At 41.3% G+C, this 16,622-nt stretch overlaps 2 protein-coding genes, 1 non-coding gene and 1 pseudogene across 3 annotated transcripts; 2 read left to right on the top strand and 2 right to left on the bottom strand.

Moving 5' to 3' along the window:
* The first annotated feature begins 1,224 nt into the window (after positions 1-1,224).
* On the top strand, positions 1,225-6,053 carry LOC139565504 (zona pellucida sperm-binding protein 4-like; annotated as a pseudogene).
* Positions 6,054-6,378: 325 nt separating this feature from the next.
* Positions 6,379-8,489, bottom strand: LOC139565507 (ribosomal RNA-processing protein 7 homolog A-like). Its single transcript, XM_071385906.1, has 7 exons — positions 8,352-8,489; positions 7,770-7,912; positions 7,492-7,617; positions 7,258-7,381; positions 7,014-7,111; positions 6,726-6,933; positions 6,379-6,553 (listed from the first exon to the last, which is right to left on the bottom strand). Exons 1-7 carry the CDS (start codon positions 8,410-8,412, stop codon positions 6,468-6,470), a joined length of 846 nt encoding a protein of 281 aa, XP_071242007.1. The 5' UTR covers positions 8,413-8,489; the 3' UTR covers positions 6,379-6,467.
* Positions 8,490-9,272: 783 nt separating this feature from the next.
* Positions 9,273-16,081, bottom strand: LOC139565505 (polymerase delta-interacting protein 3-like). Its single transcript, XM_071385905.1, has 11 exons — positions 15,992-16,081; positions 15,518-15,617; positions 14,621-14,727; positions 13,731-14,149; positions 13,341-13,403; positions 13,104-13,178; positions 12,677-12,904; positions 10,979-11,056; positions 10,702-10,831; positions 10,476-10,542; positions 9,273-10,295 (listed from the first exon to the last, which is right to left on the bottom strand). Exons 2-11 carry the CDS (start codon positions 15,583-15,585, stop codon positions 10,088-10,090), a joined length of 1,443 nt encoding a protein of 480 aa, XP_071242006.1. The 5' UTR covers positions 15,586-15,617; positions 15,992-16,081; the 3' UTR covers positions 9,273-10,087.
* A 224-nt stretch (positions 16,082-16,305) lies between these two features.
* On the top strand, positions 16,306-16,460 carry LOC139565579 (U12 minor spliceosomal RNA). Its single transcript, XR_011672945.1, has one exon. It is a non-coding gene; the product is annotated as a U12 minor spliceosomal RNA (small nuclear RNA).
* Positions 16,461-16,622: the final 162 nt, after the last annotated feature.

Here is a 16,622-nt window from a genome sequence, read left to right as displayed (position 1 = left end):
ATATATGCTTAATTATTGCTTAAATATCATCCATTATTTTATGTTTTTATAGAAGTTTGCCTCTCAGTCATAGTCCAATACTAGAACATCTAATGGGTGGCTATATATTCCAAATTGGGTTATATAATTCTGCTTGTATAACCAACACATGTAATGGAAAAGCTAGTAGGCCAATTGTGTAATCAGTTTATGAGTCATGACTTATGTATGGTCCAAAAAAAAGGATGGAATACAGGAAAAAAAACTAAATGTGAATACATTTTCTCATCACTTAGTTTAACTATGTGTATATCATGTCCATTCCACTTTTAACTGACATGAGGCATGTCTCGTCTCAGTGGGACAACTTTTAATTTAGCTGCAATTATGTGGACCACAGGAATTTACAAGTAATCTTGCTCTACGATCTTCCTCAAATTGCTACATGCAAAAAGTAGACTTCCAAACGTTGTCCTATATAGCTATTTGCATCCTGTTCTGTGTCTGCATTACATGGGGGACAATGCCATGCATGGGCACAGTGACAATAGGCCTACTGAACACAGTATTTAGTATAAAGATACAACATTCTATTTAATTTTGTGGCTTCCAATATGTAGCAAGAAGATGGGCCTGGTTACGTAATAAAATAATAATTATTAACCCCCAAAAGGGTACATTTGATTGAACCAGCCAATACATAACACCACCAATAAATACACAATAAAACACAACAAAGGACACACTGACATTAAAAGCAGCACATCATCAATGAATATAAGTGCTCATGTTAAAAAGCCTCATAGCATAGAATGGGTGGGTACAAGCAATCGGTACAAGCATTGCCATAGGGACTGAGAAATGAGCATGGCGACTGTGAGAAAAGAGGAGGGGATTGAGGTTGTTATGTAATAATTGCATTTACTGACCCTGAGGTGAAAATTAATTGCCTAGTATTGTATGCAGAGTGCAAATGTGGCATACATTACCTTCACTTTACTTTGACCTTTTAATCAAGGGTGATATGTCCTTATTTTCCTTAGGATTCAACATAGAATTATAATGAAAGTCCACAATATAGCATAACTTTTCCCCACAGTAGGCTATTAAAGAAAACAATGGGGTAAAAGTTGGAAGGATCCCTTAATAATAAATCAAATGTATTCATAAAATGAAATGTTATCATTCATTCAGTCCCGGATGTGTTACATACAGCAGGCCTACATACAGTCAGACTGTGATAATTGACTTAATCACCTGTAGGCTAACAAAGCCTGACGCAATGTCCTGCCTCATCACTCCAATTACTGGTCTTGCAAGACACGTTTCTTCACTACACAAAGAAACCACACAAATACCGCGCAAAATATTACTTTTGTCACAATTATATTGTTCAATTGTGAATCATTTAACTAATTAAAACATAGCATAACCTGTAGCCTAACAATGCTACTTATGATTTGTGTAATTTTTGCATTCTTTGCGCCATATTACCGATACCTTTCAACTCTCGTGCAGCAGAAAACCGCTCAAACTAGAGCACAAGATGCCCTGCCTCGAGTCACCTGCACCGCCCGACGAATACGCGCAGTTTTCGGTCAAGCGGTTCTTCATAACCTGCGCGTAAAAGGTAAATAGCCATTATAGTTTAGCCCTCTATATCTGCAGATTTTGTTTGTTTAATTAGAAAGTATGGTATGCTGGTTGATCTCATTTCCCCCAGACAGGTCTGGAGTCAGTGTGCCTGTGCCAAAAGCCAAAGAATATTGTGGAGTGAGAAGGGGAGAGAAGAATGGTACTCTTTCTTTCCAGAGTCGATATGACAGTTGCTACACACAGGTTGAGGTATGGTCATGTATTTTTGATGTTCATTGCATTGAGAGGTCTTGGTCTGTGTGTAAACCTACTGATTGCCATATCAAACCACTTTGGTTTATCTTTAGGGTGACACAGTGGTTGTATCTTTGAGAGTTCAGCTGGATGCAGGGGATCAATGGTACAGGGTCAAAATTAGCTGCCCCCTACTAAAGATGATGGCCCAGAAACCCATCATCGGTCGCACCTGTGAGTTCATATAATTTCATAGGGAGTGAATTTTAGATGATTTATCCCACATAGTGATTGCAGTGCCATTTAGTACCACCTCTGTAAAAGTCATTCTTCCAATTTACTTTCCTTCAGCACGATCAGGAAAATGCAGCATCCATAGAGCTTTGGGTGTGGACTGTGGGCCCCAGGATGTCTCCAATGATGGCTGTCTCAAACTGGGATGCTGCTATGATGATCATGACTCGGCTTGCTATTACAGAATGAACAGTAATGGAATTCGCTTTGTGTGTATTTTGTACAATGGAGAACATGCTTCTGAAAGAAAGTATCAGCAGAGGGATAGTGACTGTCGTGGTGAGATTGGCGCATAGTGATATCAGAGATTAAATGTCAAGAATAACTCCTTGTTTCTGTCTCCTCCTCTTGCTCTCAGCCTGTTCTCTGGATGGCCATTTTGTGTTCTCTGTGAAGGCGACAGACAGACACTGACCCCCCACTCAACCCCAACAACCTTGCCGTCAAGGGTCAGCCACAGTGCTCTCCTGTAGCTACCTCTGCAGATACAGCTGTCTTTAAAATCGGGGTGAGGGAGTGTGGCACAAGGATGATGGTGAGTCAGTAGGTCTAATTTACCTTCTGCCCTAATCTACAGTAGTATACTTCTGTCCAGAATGCCTCTGGTAGTAATATAATGCTGCTTTTTCTTGCAGTGTTGAATACTCTTAGGTATGCTAAAATACCTTGTTCCCCCTCTTATATTTACAGGTGAATGGGGATGTTGTAAGCTATGAGGTGGAGGTAGAGGAACTGCATCCAAAGATTACAGGCAAACATTCTCCCTTCAGGTAGCTGCTTATTTCTCTTCCTGCCTGTGGACAGTGCACTACAATTTGGACTACTTTACCATATTGTGGCTTTAGCCAGAACCTAATTGCTTGAAACTATTATGGAGTAAATGTTTTGAATGAGACTTGTAGTCTGCAGGTCCAGTGTCAATACGAGGGGTCCGCTCTCCTCCACACTGATCTGTGGTCCTTAAACCCAACTAACCCTCCACCTGTGACTGCACTGGGGACTGTCCGAGTGCAGATGAGAATAGCCACAGGTACTGTAGTAAAACAATATGGTTTCCACAGACCAAGCAAGGGATGCCAAATCCAAACACTGCAAGTATATGGCATCAAGAGTTGTCACTTCACACACTGTTACACTGGTAGACCTCCATCATCCTGGCCCTTTTCTTTTTTCCAGATGAGTCCTTTACCTCTTTCCTCCCTGAGGACCAGCTGCCCCTGACCCTCTATCTGCGTAAGCCTGTGTATGTGGAGGTGTCAATCGCTCCACCCTCCCCTGACCCCAGTCTCTCCCTGTGTGTGCGTGACTGCTTCGCCTACCCTGCCTCCAGACACTCCGTATGGACACTACTCTATGATGGGTGAGAGGGAGGGAGACAAAAGTTTTCCTATACTGACTCAAGATTAATCACTGTGAATATGAAGACTGTCAATATACATTGGTTTAGTAGTCTCACTCCCATCCTTCTCCCTGACAGCTGTCCTAACCCTCTGGACAACATGAGGAGTTCTGTCCCAGTGGACAGTCAGGGGAAGACAACCTCTCACTCCCAGGTCAGGAGGTTTGATGTCAAGACCTTTTCCTTCGTGGACCCTGAGACGGGCAATCTCAGTGTGGAGGAGGTAAGGTCTATCCTATTTATCTGAAGTATCTGAACATTTTGCTAATATATATACTGAACAAAAATATAAACGCAACACGTAAAGTGTTGGTTTCATGAGCTGAAATAAAAGATCCCAGAACTCTTCCATACACACACAAAGCATATTTCTCTCAAATGTTGTGCACAAATTTGTTTACATCCCCCGTTAGTGAGCATTTCTCATTTGCCAAGATAATCCATCCACCTGAAAGGTGTGGCATATCAAGAAACTGATTAAACGGCATGATCATTATAGAGGTGCACCTTGTTCTGGGGACAAGAAAAGGCCACTCTAAAATGTGCAGTTTTGTCACAACACAATGTCACAGATGTCTCAGGTTTTGAGAGAGTGTGCAATTGACATTCTGACTGCAGGAAGATCCACCAGAGTTGTTGCCAGAAAATGTAATGTTTATTTCTCCACCATAAGCCGCCTCCGTCGTATTAGAGAATTTGGCAGTATGTCCAACCAGTCACACAACCACAGACCACGTGTAACCACACCAGCCCAGGACCTCCACATCCGGCTTCTTCACCTGCGGGATTGTCTGAGACCAGCCACCCGGACAGCTGATGAAATTGAGGAGTATTTCTGTTTGTAATAAAGCTCTTCTGTGGGGAAAAACTAATTCTGATTGGCTGGGCCTGGCTCCCAAGTGTTTGGGCCTATGTCCTCCCAGGCCCACCCATGGCTGTGCCCTTGCCCAATCATATGAAATCCATAGATTAGGGCCTAATTTATTTCAATTGACTGATTTCCTTATATGAACTGTAAAATTGTTGCATGTTATGTTTATTTTTGTTTAGTATAAATTGTCAAAACAAAGATCTCTTGGTCCTCCATCTGCAGCAGTGTTTCCCAACCCTGGTCATTGATGATGCCAACAGTACACATTTTCATTGTAGCCCTGACAAGCACACCTGATTCAACTAATCATCAAGCCCTCAATGAGTTGAATGAGGTGTGTTTTGTCCAGGACTACAACGGAAATCTGTACTGTTGGGGTACTGGAGGACCAGGGTTGGGGAAAACACTGATTACTGAATCTTGTTTCTCAGGTGTACTTTTACTGCTGGGTGGAAATCTGCACAGAGGAAGAGTGTAAACAACATTTCTCCATCACCTGTGAGTGTTTCAGGTCCCTATGTTCTACATTCACCCTAACACTGTGAATTGGGATATTTCATCCAATAGTCATGCTGTCTCATCCTCCTCCATCCAGCACCTGATGGTGAGAGGGCGAGGAGGGAGTCTGGGTCAGATCGAGTCACCCAGTTAGTCTCATTTGGTCCTGTGTTGTTGGGTCAGAACAGTTCTGAACAGGAAGGGAATCATAGTGATCTGAATATAGGTAAGCACATTCCAAATAGGGGAGAGTGGGGTAAGTTGAGACTTTTTTTTTTTTTACATTCAACATCACTCTGTCAAGGGAAATGTAGTATTCTTTCTAACAAAGATATCTACTTATTTCAGGATGTGTATCCCTGGAAATAATGTGAATTAATTTAAGCGTTAGTTTTTAAAACATAGCTCGACCCCGAGTAGTTGAGCCACATACACATTTCTGTACTGAATTAAATATTACCACCATCTTTTTAAAATCCTGTGTTTGGGAAAAATATACAATCACAATTGCTCTTTGTCTTTTAATCAATTCAAGCATATTTCAACACAGGCTTAACACCTAACGTTGTACTTTTTTACACTTTTACATATACCAGCGATAATGCCTTGCATTATGCCTGGGAAGAACTCTTACATTTTCTCACTTGCCTTTGGCTCAACTTACTCCAAGGCAAACATTTTTACTATATTAACCCACACTACAACAATGCACTTTCATGCTAGGCTTAGGACCACATATTGAAGCTTATAGACTCCAACTGATGTATAGAACAGTATTTAATGATCTATTTTGGTTTAGATCCAAGCATCATACAATACTTTTTTGGACATAACTTGCTTACCTCTTTTCCATGTGGTTTCTTCCTTCAGACTCCATGAAATTACATCTTCCTAGTTTCTAGGAAACCATACCCAAAATGTCTAAACTTACCCCACAGCTCCTGTATGAGTGGAATGAAACTGACACTAACATTTTCTCTTGCTGGCGGCCCTCAGCATTTCAGGTGTCAATGTATTCTGTCACGGTCATCTGTACCTCCATCCTGTTCTTCCTCCTGTTCTCTTCATGGTCGATGAGTTGTCAAGTGGCAGAAAATGACGTGGAAATGGAAACCAGAAACAATGAGACTGGCCTACAGGTTGAACAAGCCCAATAAAGCACCTCTATGAACACTTTACAATTGGTATTCATTTCAACTACCATTAAATACCTTCACTGGCCATGTGCATTCCAATGCATAACAAATGTACATCACATGTATTATGCAGCCAGTTTGCCTTTGATACTTTGGTAAAGGTCACAAACTGAGTACATAGCGCTAAAACTGAAAGTAAAATATCAGATATTAAAGCCTCCTATCCTACAGCCCCAGAAATAGCAGAATACAAGGGTGTCTGTTGGAAAACGAGAAGTGATCCTAAGGTATTGATTCACAACTTTTGAATCAAATACCAATCAAACTTGAAGACTCCATAAATTACTGTATCAGTGACAAACAAGACTATACAGAGTAAATTTATATTTATTGTCATCAATGGTGTGATTAGGTGGTTTAAAAAACAGGAAGGTGGGGAGAATCTCAGAAGAAACTTGATTCAGTAAGGTCGGAACTTCCTCTGTGCTCTTAGCAAAGCAATTCGCTGTTTGTCCTCTTCAAACTTTTTCCTCAGTTCAGCGATGTCTGAAAGAGAGAATAACCCTTTTCAAAATGCAGTGACTGAGTAATATGAACAAAGTTAGCAGTGAAGCCAGAATGACTGAACAAAAAAGTTAAAGTTTTGCACTAAAGAATAAAAGGATTTCACCACACATTGTGCTTCTGTTGTGATCAAATGACTAGAACCATAACTTACGTTCTTTCTGTGTGTTTCTGTGCTGCCAGGTGTAGAAGTTCATGAGCTCCTTTCGCTTCCTCTTTCTGCTCTCCTTCTGCAGAGCTTTCTGATTGGATACCTCACTGTGGGGGCGGGTCTTGGTCCCGCTTTTACCCCTGGTAACTTTTACCCAGCCCTCCTCATCCTCCAGCTGCTCCTCAGCCTCCTCCTTTTGTCGCTCTGCCTCCTGGGTAAGAAAAAAAAAATTGTTAACAGAAATACGGTACCTAAATGAGTTGAGATTGAGATACAGGGGGAGAATTTGACCTCTTCTTTTCTCTTATCGTAATCCTGCATGAAGGTGTCAACTGCCTCCTGTAGTTTGTCTGGCTGAGCAAATGACTGCTTGTACTGATGAATCCATTCTAAAGACAAAGAAACAAAGCGAGACAAGTGAAAGGCATGTTTAATACTGTATTCAATATGGGTGAAATGTCTTTCCAATTTTATACATTCTGCCGATATTTAGAAAAGACCAAGCATCTAGAAGAGCACTTTAAAGCTCACTCACTCTGTAGACCTGTCCACACAGGTCGCTGCTCTGTGGAAACAACCAATGGGACATCATGGGGATGGGACTTCACTGCTGTAATACTGATGGCCTTCTGAAACACGATGTAACCCACTCTGAACCCCTGTAGGGAATGGAAACAGAAAAGGCTCAATACTGAAAAGGTGTCCATAGGCACTTCAATAATCAATCTGATCTAAACACCGAGCTTCGTTGTCCGGATTCATGGCATACCTGTTTTTGTGCTGGTGTGAAATACTTAGCCAGCTTGGGTCCTGAGTGCTCAAAGGAACCTGGCTTCTCCCTCAGCTCCACAGACTGAACAGGACCAAACTGAGAGAAGAGCTCCTTTATGACACCCTGAAAGACAGCAGAAAGAGATTAGTACTTTTATACCTTATTTGGCCACACAGCTGTAGCACAAACATTTAATTTTTCTGTAGACTTGCTAATAGTACAACAATCACATGCACACTGATTGGTAATTGGCAGTCTTTACAACATAAACGTACCTCAGAGCAATATGGGGGAATGTTAAGGACAAACAGTGTTCTGTCGAGGGGTCTTTGTGTGGTTTTCTCTGCTCGCACCCGGTGCTCTTTTACACATATTTTGTGCTGAGCAACACTGTCAGTACTGAACTGTAGAGAAAGCACTGAGAAGAGTGGTTCAGTCAAAATACAGTCAAAACAGACAAACATCTGTCTAGGCAGGTCCTAATACATTGTCTACAACTCCAGGGAGACCCAGAGGTTACTAATGGTTTCAGCCTGAGAGTAAAACATAGTAGACAATCGTTGCTTAAGCTACATTATGTAGTATTAGGGAATGCAGTCCAAATAATATAGACATCAAGTTGACCGATTTTAATCGTTAAACACCATAAGGCACCAACAACATCAAGACTCATGTGTTTACAAAGTTTGGTCTTGAAGCAAGCTTAAATTGAGTGTTCGACATATGTTGTGGAGTTAGCTAGCTAGAAGCAAGCTAGTGTGGTTGAAACAGAATGAGATCATGATCGAACTAACAAACACAAAATTATATTTTTTAAATCACATTCTCCGTTTGCGTGTTATTTTAGCAATGGTTACCTGTAAAACCACCTGGAATAACACAAGCCTGGTTGGCATGTTTCGTCCTGGACGGCGCCATCTTCTTTGCGACCTTTCACACAGGAAGTAGAAATGGATTGGTTTTAGTCTAAATATGCTTAATACAAATCCCCCCACCAAAAATGTTAATCCTACTTTTTAGAGGCTCTAGCTGTCTCACAGGGGTTCTCAAAATGGGGTCCAGGTGTACTGCAGGGTTCCGCGGCCAGATCTCAACGTATATATTTAACATTTCATAAAAAATAAAAAGGATATTACTAACAGATTATACGACTTTTGGCCAAGGGATCCGTGGAATAAATGTAAAGTATGTAATAGATCACTATGTAATAGTATTTATCTACAATAGATGTCCTTAGCCCTGGGCAACATGGGCCAAGGGAGGCTCAAGGATATTGGTATTCACAGTACGCCACCATTTATACATTTTTAAACTCAATACTATTCCCCAATTAAAGCTTTAAAACAGCAGTTTGCTCTCTGCCTCATGGCAAAATGTGTAGAATTGCAGAATATCTTTAAAGCTGGAACAACAAAACATGTCTGCCCCATGACAAAATTAAAACTGCTACATTTTCTCTCAGATGCCAAAAGCAGGGTCTTTTAAATGCTCCTTCCCAGGGCCTGGGACTTTGTCTGCTGTGCATTGCTGGGCGAACCATGTAAAACTCCTTGTAAGCCCTTTTTTTTTTTTTTAATTGCACTCGTGTTGTAATCTGTTTATGAGGGGGTCCCTGATGAATTTGCTATCACAAAAGGGATCTCCGGCCCCAAAAGGTTTTGTGAACCCCGGTCTAGCAGACAAACATAAAGACACTAATGCAAAATTATCAAAATTCTATTGAGAAATAAGGATATGAACCAATCATTTATATACACACACATCAATATGAACACATCTTTATAAAGCAACATATTTATTGGCAGTAATTAACTTGTACATAGATCTGACCTCACTACCATATCTTCATGACTGACATAAAAGGCAGCTGTAAAAAGCAATTTACAGACAGTTGAACATAAATTGAGCAAATTAGCATAACTTCTCTAAGCTGCGACAAAGCAATAAAGAGTCAAATAACAGCCACAAATAAGCATAGAACAACCTGAATGCCACAAAAAGGAGAACGGCAAACCAAAAACCACAATGGAATACGAGCATGTGTACAAGTCATTCTGAAATCAAACTTTACATCATGTCCAGTACAAGAACCACTGTTGCCTGTAGTTCACAGTACAAGTATCTTCATGAGTTCGTGCATCAGGTCATAGTGAGACCATCGGTTGGGGGGGCGCGACTCCAACCAGCACAAAACATCTCTTGATTCCAAGAGGGGTGTTCAATGTGAACTATTTGAACAGTTGTAAAAGTGAACCATGTGATACAAAAAAAAGAATACCTACAACTGTCCAGTTTATCCCCCCACCAAATTTGATTAAAACAATAAATGAACAAATCAGACTGCCTCACATTGGTCCGTTATGAGACATGCATCTATGTAGTACGCCACGGCTACAAATGGTTTTCTTTCCTAAAAATCTGGACGACGGCAACAGTGTGTTAATTTTAGATGTTACAACCTGCCAATGATCTGTCAAATTTATACAAATACAGTATCATGCTATTTGATCATCTCAGTAGATGTCTCTGTCAAACAGGAGGGTGGATGTATTATGTGTTGTGTGACACGTATGTGTGTGGATGTACTAGAAAGTTATATCTTAATGCGGAAGGCTGTGCACTGTGAACCGGGAGACTCTGTGGTAGAGGGGGTCTGGACAGTAGATTTGAACAGGGCCCTGAGGATGGTCTGGGGATCCACCTCAGGTGTGGGCTGAGAGGAGGCTGGACGGCCCCCGGGGCGAGACAAAGAGAGGGGCAGACCCTCTTTCCTTCCACTGCCTGGAGTGTCACTGAGCCTCCTGTGAGAGATAAATAGGGGATTTTATGTGATGCTGAAAGACAACGTGCATTGCAATTGGAAAGGAAGAAATCATGCACATCGTGGACTACAATTTAATACTGGAAAGTTTGATTTGATTGCAACGCAACCAAGGGGGCAGTGAGAAATATGAATATAACAGAGACAGACAGAGACTTACAAAAGAATGGGCTGGTCTGAAGTGATGATATTCCCCTGTATGTGAAGATTGCACTTCATGGGCTGGCCTTGGGAAGAAAATGAATAAAGATTTAAGAAAGTAAAACCAATGCCTTTTCAGATAACTATTCATCATCACCTGCATCATTATCATGCATCATCGAGGCTGGTTCCCAAAAAACTCAATCAACCTTAAAATAAAAATTGCCCTTGCTGAAGGCCCGTACCATCCAGACAGCGGTTGTTGTATTTCCTGTAGGCGCTCACAGCGTCCTCCTTCCTCACAAACACCACTTCAGCCATCCCCACCTTCACCAGCCTCGCTCGCTTCAAGGCACCGCACACACAGAACAGCTCCTGTGGACCGTCACAAGAACACAGGAAAAAGGTCAGTTGAATGTGCTTAATGAGTCATGGCTGCATCGTAAGCAGTTCTGCAATTTACACACACAGCTAAAGAGAGAATCTAAAACAGCAGAGAACTGAACATCGTGAGGTACTTACCACTATGTCCTCTTCAGTGACACGGGGGTGCAGATTATTCACTGTTATTTTAGTCCCCTCCAGAGGACTGAAGGTAGGCTGGGAGGGGTGCACCAAAACATTTTACAGTCAAATACATATACAGCTCACACCAACACAACAAGCCAATGCTAGGCTTTACGTTAATCTATCATCAACAAGAGAGAAGTAGGTTGATTACTGACCCCAAGGCTAGCTATGCTGCCAACTGGTGATGTTAAAGGCCCAGTGCAGTCCAAAATGTGACTTTCCTGTGGTTTATATACATTTCAACACTATGAAGTTGGAATAATACTGTGAAAATTACAATGCCTTTTTAGTGTAGGAGCCGTTTGAAAAGACCGCTTGAAATTTCAGCCTGTTGAGGTGGGATGGAGTTTTGGCCTGCAATGTGACCTCACTATGCAGTAAATTAGTCAATAGACAAAGAGTTCCAAACCTCTCTGCCTATAACAACTAGTTTTCAGTTTTCCCCTCCTCACTCAGAGCTCTCCCAGATAGTCCTGGCAAAATTCTTGCTTGAGAAATTGCTATTTGCTAAGAATAAATGTTTGTTTTCACACTAGGCACTTAATTGTTAACCAGAAATGATTTGATATTTAAAAAACGGATGCAATTGACCGTTAGTCGGTTAGCCGCCATCAATATATTTGACCGGTCATGCTTATCAGTCTATAGTTTAATTTGCATAACTTAATGGAATTAAATTGCCGTGTGTTTTCATTAGTTCGTTATGCATCTTATTTATTAAATGCGCACCGCATACAGAGCCTAGTTTGAGCAGAATATCACCTGTCGGGCATTGAGCACTCGCAGCTCCTCAAACAGCTGGTTGCTATCTGCTTGGAGTGAGACGTGTTCTTATAAGCCCAGTCATTGCGGGAAACAATTCTAAATGCAATCGCGTGTTGATGTGTGTCTACTCAAAAGAGGAGGATTCCAGCTTTCTTTTACTACTATTTGTATTTCTTAACTCCTAATATGAAGCAAACTGCACTTCTTTCCAACCAGAGTAACCGATCTGGCATGGTTAAAAAAAACAAGTGCACATCCTCTCCATTCATCCACCTTGCAATCTGAGCTGGTGGCAGTTACATGTTGAACACTTAATTGTTTGAAACCTGGACGCTTTCCTTCATATGAAAAAATGTCAATTCCTTTTACGCATGCAAAGCATTTTCTGTTGGTCACATAATTTTACTGTTTGGAACTAATTTAACCGCTTGTTAACTGGTTAGAGCAGGGGTGGGCATTGGTGTCACACTTTTTCTCCATCCCTAGCAAACACTGCTGATTAATCAAACTGCATTCTAAACTGAAGATCATGATTAGGTGATTATTGGAGTCAGGTGTGTTAGCTGGGGCTGGGGCAAAACTGACACCAATCAGGACCCGAGAACTGGAATTGCCCACCGCTGCGTTAGAGAGATACGTCGGGATTTTGACAAGGAGGCCATTTATCTACTTCCCCAGAATCAGATAAACTTGTGGATACCATTTGTATGTCTCTGTCCAGTATGAAGTTAGATGTAGTTTTGCGAGCCAATGATAACTAGCATTAGCACAATGACTGGAAGTCTATAGGTATTTGCTAGCATCCCTACCAACACATTCCTATAGAGATGACCTTATGTAATCCATTGCTCCAGTAGCTGAGTGAAGGGACATGTGGAGACTGACCTGTGGGGGTGGAGGAGGCTGGGAGTTGGGCTCTGCTGTGGGCCCTGCCTGCCGGAGGGTCCTGGAGATGGGCTGTAAGGCGGGAGCAGAGGAGCGAGAGGCCCCCACACTAGGGTTGGGCCTTGTGGGTGCCACAGGCACTGGGGGACGAGGAGCGGTGTACGCATCGTTTTTGACTACTTTAGTGATGGGGGCTGACATTGAGAAAGGGCAGCCCAGGGTGCCAGGCTGTTGGAGAAAGAGAGAAAGCATTGAAACTTTTCAGTGAATGAATGGAAAGTTGAGAGTGAGACACCAATACAGCCAGTGTGGCAGTATTAAAGGGATATTCGAGTTATATTGAATAATAAAGAATTACAGATACAAATCATTTAGGGAAAAGCAACAGAAAGAGAAAAGTTAAGAAAATCTAGCGTAGTCTTCGCACCCGTGACTGCAGCATATGGTTGCCAGTAGTGGTCTTCATCGGTTTGCTAGGGATATCATCATCACCTGAGAAAGACTGAGGGAGAGATGGTACGTTACTCACTCACATATGCATTGCAGTGGCGCATGACCAGCAGAAATCAACCAAATTCAGTTGATATACTCTAAAGAAAATTTGAATAAATTCTGCCATCTAACCTTCTGATTCTTATCAAAAACCTAAAAATATGTCTCTTACCTGGGAACCCCTGCTTGGCATGTTCATACGGATCCCAATTGACATCCCTACCGGCCTTTGCAGCTAAAAAAAAAAGTTTAATAAAATCATTATTCAGAAGGTGAATTAATATTTGACTCTAAAAGCATGCAACCAATAACTAAATAGCAAATAAGCCTAGTTGAATTTTAAACTAATTCCTAATTAACTTCAGTTAGCAACTATGTTTGGAGTGAGGCTATGCTTTACCACTATAAACAATGCAAGAACTAGCATTTTCTCTTATCCGTGCACATCTTGAGCGACAAGTGGGTCAATTCTGTCTAGTAGCTAAGCCTGGATAATATTAGAGCAGATCCTGGACCTGTGGTTACTATCACTTTGGAGCCAACTGTCAGCCTGATCACTTACCTGGATGGTTTTGGTGATCTTCATGGGTGCTACCATTCCTTGGCTTGGTGGAGCTCCAATGCTCCTCTTGAGGCTCAGCCTATCACGAGCATCCATCATCCTCTTAGGTGCACCCCCCAGCTGTTGCGTAACCCTAGCTCTAATGTTCATTCCTTGTAGGTTGGGGGTAAACTGCCTGGCATTTGCACTGGCAATGTCGTTGGTAGTGTGTATCTGTATCTGCTGCACATGTGTCTGTAGCTGTGCTGCTGGTATCTGCTGTAAACTCTGTGGGGTAACATTAAATGTATTCGGTCCTCCTTTCCGTGAGTTGATCATCTGTCGGGCATCCTGGACCCCACCTGCTCCTCCTCCGCCACGGATTCGGAAGCGGGCATCTTTCTGGCCAAGTTTCTCTCTGGCATCCTTCACTTGAAAAGCTGGAGGAAGCGAAAGCAGGACAAGAGTGAGCAGAAGGCAAAAAAACATTCCAATGTCTGATCTGACTTGCAAGAATGCTTAACAGAACATAATGTAGTCCAACAGTAAAATGTGTAGTTTGAAACAAAATATTATTTTGTAAATGGGGCTTAGGTAAGAGAGACATCCAGGTCAGATCTCTTGAAGTCTCAATAAGCATTTTTCATGTCCACTTCACACAAAATCAATCCGTCAAATGGAATACATCCCTCTACTTCTCAATAGGGCAACAGGCAGGTCCTCACACAAAATACCTGCTTTAACTCTGGCAAAGGCTGGGGAATGTATTATTTCACCCATTACCTTGAGCATTGCTCCAAAAGCTGTTCAGAATTAAATCATTTTTTGAGTTCCAACAAAGTCATTCTGTTGAACATTTGATACTACTGAAAAGCTATTTGCCCTGCAGGCCAGGTCTGGTTTTTGGTTACCAGTTCCTCCTCCTCCACCAAGTCTCTGTCTGACATCTGTCATCCCAATTTTCTGTCGGGCATCAAAGGTCCTCCCGACCCCTCCAGCACCCCTGCCGAACATAGGCCTGAAAGACAAGAGGAAGAGGTCGACATTGGTAGTCAATTAGTTGTAGCCTAATCCTCCATGATCTAATATCCACATTTAGCAAAACACACATGGAGCGCGTATAAGACCAGCTATAGTATTTGATTTTGCCCTACATTCAGTATGGCTCTCTAGGTATACGTACTCAAAACGATATACAAAATCAAACACTATAACGTTAGCGGTTCTGATATGCGCTCCTTGTTTTTTCCAAATTGTGAATATTAGATCATGGAGGACTAGGCTACAACTAGTTGACTACATATGGCTCTAGGTAGAGGATCTACAAGACTGACTCGCGCTCTATACCATATATATAGGTATACTAACTAGCTACGTTAGCTGTACGTTTCTGCGTTTGTAACCATTGTTAGTTTATAGCTAACTACCTAACGTACATTCCAGCGAACTGTTTACCTTATTCGGTTCTTTTTTGGTCGATAGCTAACGTACCGTTATCAAATGCTGATAAAAACTTTTTTACCTAGTTAGCTAACTAGTTAAACGGAGCCCTGATAAATAGCTAGCTGCGCGTATTTGGCTCATTGATATCAGGGAAATCAGTGTCTGCAGTGTAGCGATAGATATTAACGTTAGCTACATGACTGAAGCTAATCCAACTGCGAGTACAGGCCTTGAAAAAGGACCGCTGATGAACTGAAATAGCCGAGGCTTTCTGGAAATTGAATTTCTTCATTACGTTGAATGATACAACTCAATGTATAACGTTCATAAATTGCATTCAAACTCATAAATTGCTAAATTAATACCTTTTAATTGTTTCTTTGTTGTTGAAACCGCGTCGACGTATCACTTCGTCCAAAGAAATATCTTCCATCTTCTTTGACTCAAAAGCGTGAGTGATCGTAACTGGACAGAGAAAAACGAGAAGAGACTATGGAAGCCAAGTTGGATCAAAAATGGCGAACTCAATAAAATAATAGCTCCTTGAAAAACTACATTGTTGACACCATAATATAATTACGTATACAATTTAAATATATCTATGTTGTTTGAAATACCAATACAGATCTATTTTACTCTTACATTTGTTTAGCAAGATCTAAAAACCAGAGTGTATTATTTTAAGAGAAAATCATATTTTATATGGTTTTAAAGGCCTATTAGGTTATGTGAAGTGTCAATGATCACATCAATCCCATTGGTCATTATCAATTAACAAAACATGATACTTTTAACATAAAACATAAACAAATATAAATAAATTGCACAGCCTTAGAGACCTCTGGTATCGATTGCTCTTCACGAAGTAAAAAAAAAAACTGCCGAGGGTAAAATAAACGTTTTAACTTTCCCATCAACCTTTGCGCTCCAAATCGCTTGAAACCAGTGTAAATAAGTAAAGTCTCGTAGAAAAGCTATATTTTACCTGATTAAATTGAGGATTGAAAACGTACAATTATGTATCACATAATGAGCTCAGAAAATAAAATGCAACTGTAGATTTATACTTTTTGAAGTGAACACCAATGGTAAACACCATGAGTGTAATAGTCTGCATACAGAGGTAAGTACTGCCCTCGACCATCGATTGGTTATGCCTTAAACTGATGAGTAAGGAAAATAACGACGCGGGGTGACGCCCGTGTCCTCGCCTAGATTTGCGAGATCAATTTTTGAACGGGTACAGGTCCTCCTGTTTAGGTGACTCACCTACTTTGTGAGATGCCTTGCGGGACATGGATCTGCCCTGACCTCTCATGTAAAATATAAACCTCTTTCGGGATACTGACACAAGGTTACACAGAACCAGAATGGAATTATATTTTCCATGATTGTAACTTACTATTACATAAAAATAGAACGTCAGGCATCTATAATAGTACTTACTGCACTTCTCCAAAACCTTTTTCA

The sequence above is a fragment of the Salvelinus alpinus genome, chromosome 36 (assembly GCF_045679555.1).
Source record: "Salvelinus alpinus chromosome 36, SLU_Salpinus.1, whole genome shotgun sequence".
Classification (NCBI taxonomy): domain Eukaryota; kingdom Metazoa; phylum Chordata; class Actinopteri; order Salmoniformes; family Salmonidae; genus Salvelinus; species Salvelinus alpinus.
This window is presented reverse-complemented; position numbering and strand designations above follow the sequence as displayed.

Bases quoted from the DNA above. Each gene is read 5' to 3' on its own strand.
- LOC139565505 (XM_071385905.1), bottom strand. From the start codon at position 15,585: ATGGAAGATATTTCTTTGGACGAAGTGATACGTCGACGCGGTTTCAAC. The intron at 14,150-14,620 runs GTAACCAAAAAC...CGCTTCCTCCAG, and splicing joins TGGTGGAGGAGGAGGAACTG to CTTTTCAAGTGAAGGATGCC. The intron at 10,832-10,978 runs GTAAGTACCTCA...GACGGTCCACAG, and splicing joins TCACTGAAGAGGACATAGTG to GAGCTGTTCTGTGTGTGCGG.
- LOC139565507 (XM_071385906.1), bottom strand. From the start codon at position 8,412: ATGGCGCCGTCCAGGACGAAACATGCCAACCAGGCTTGTGTTATTCCA. The intron at 7,618-7,769 runs GTACGTTTATGT...GCTGTCTTTCAG, and splicing joins TTCCCCCATATTGCTCTGAG to GGTGTCATAAAGGAGCTCTT. The intron at 7,382-7,491 runs GTATGCCATGAA...CATTCCCTACAG, and splicing joins TCACACCAGCACAAAAACAG to GGGTTCAGAGTGGGTTACAT.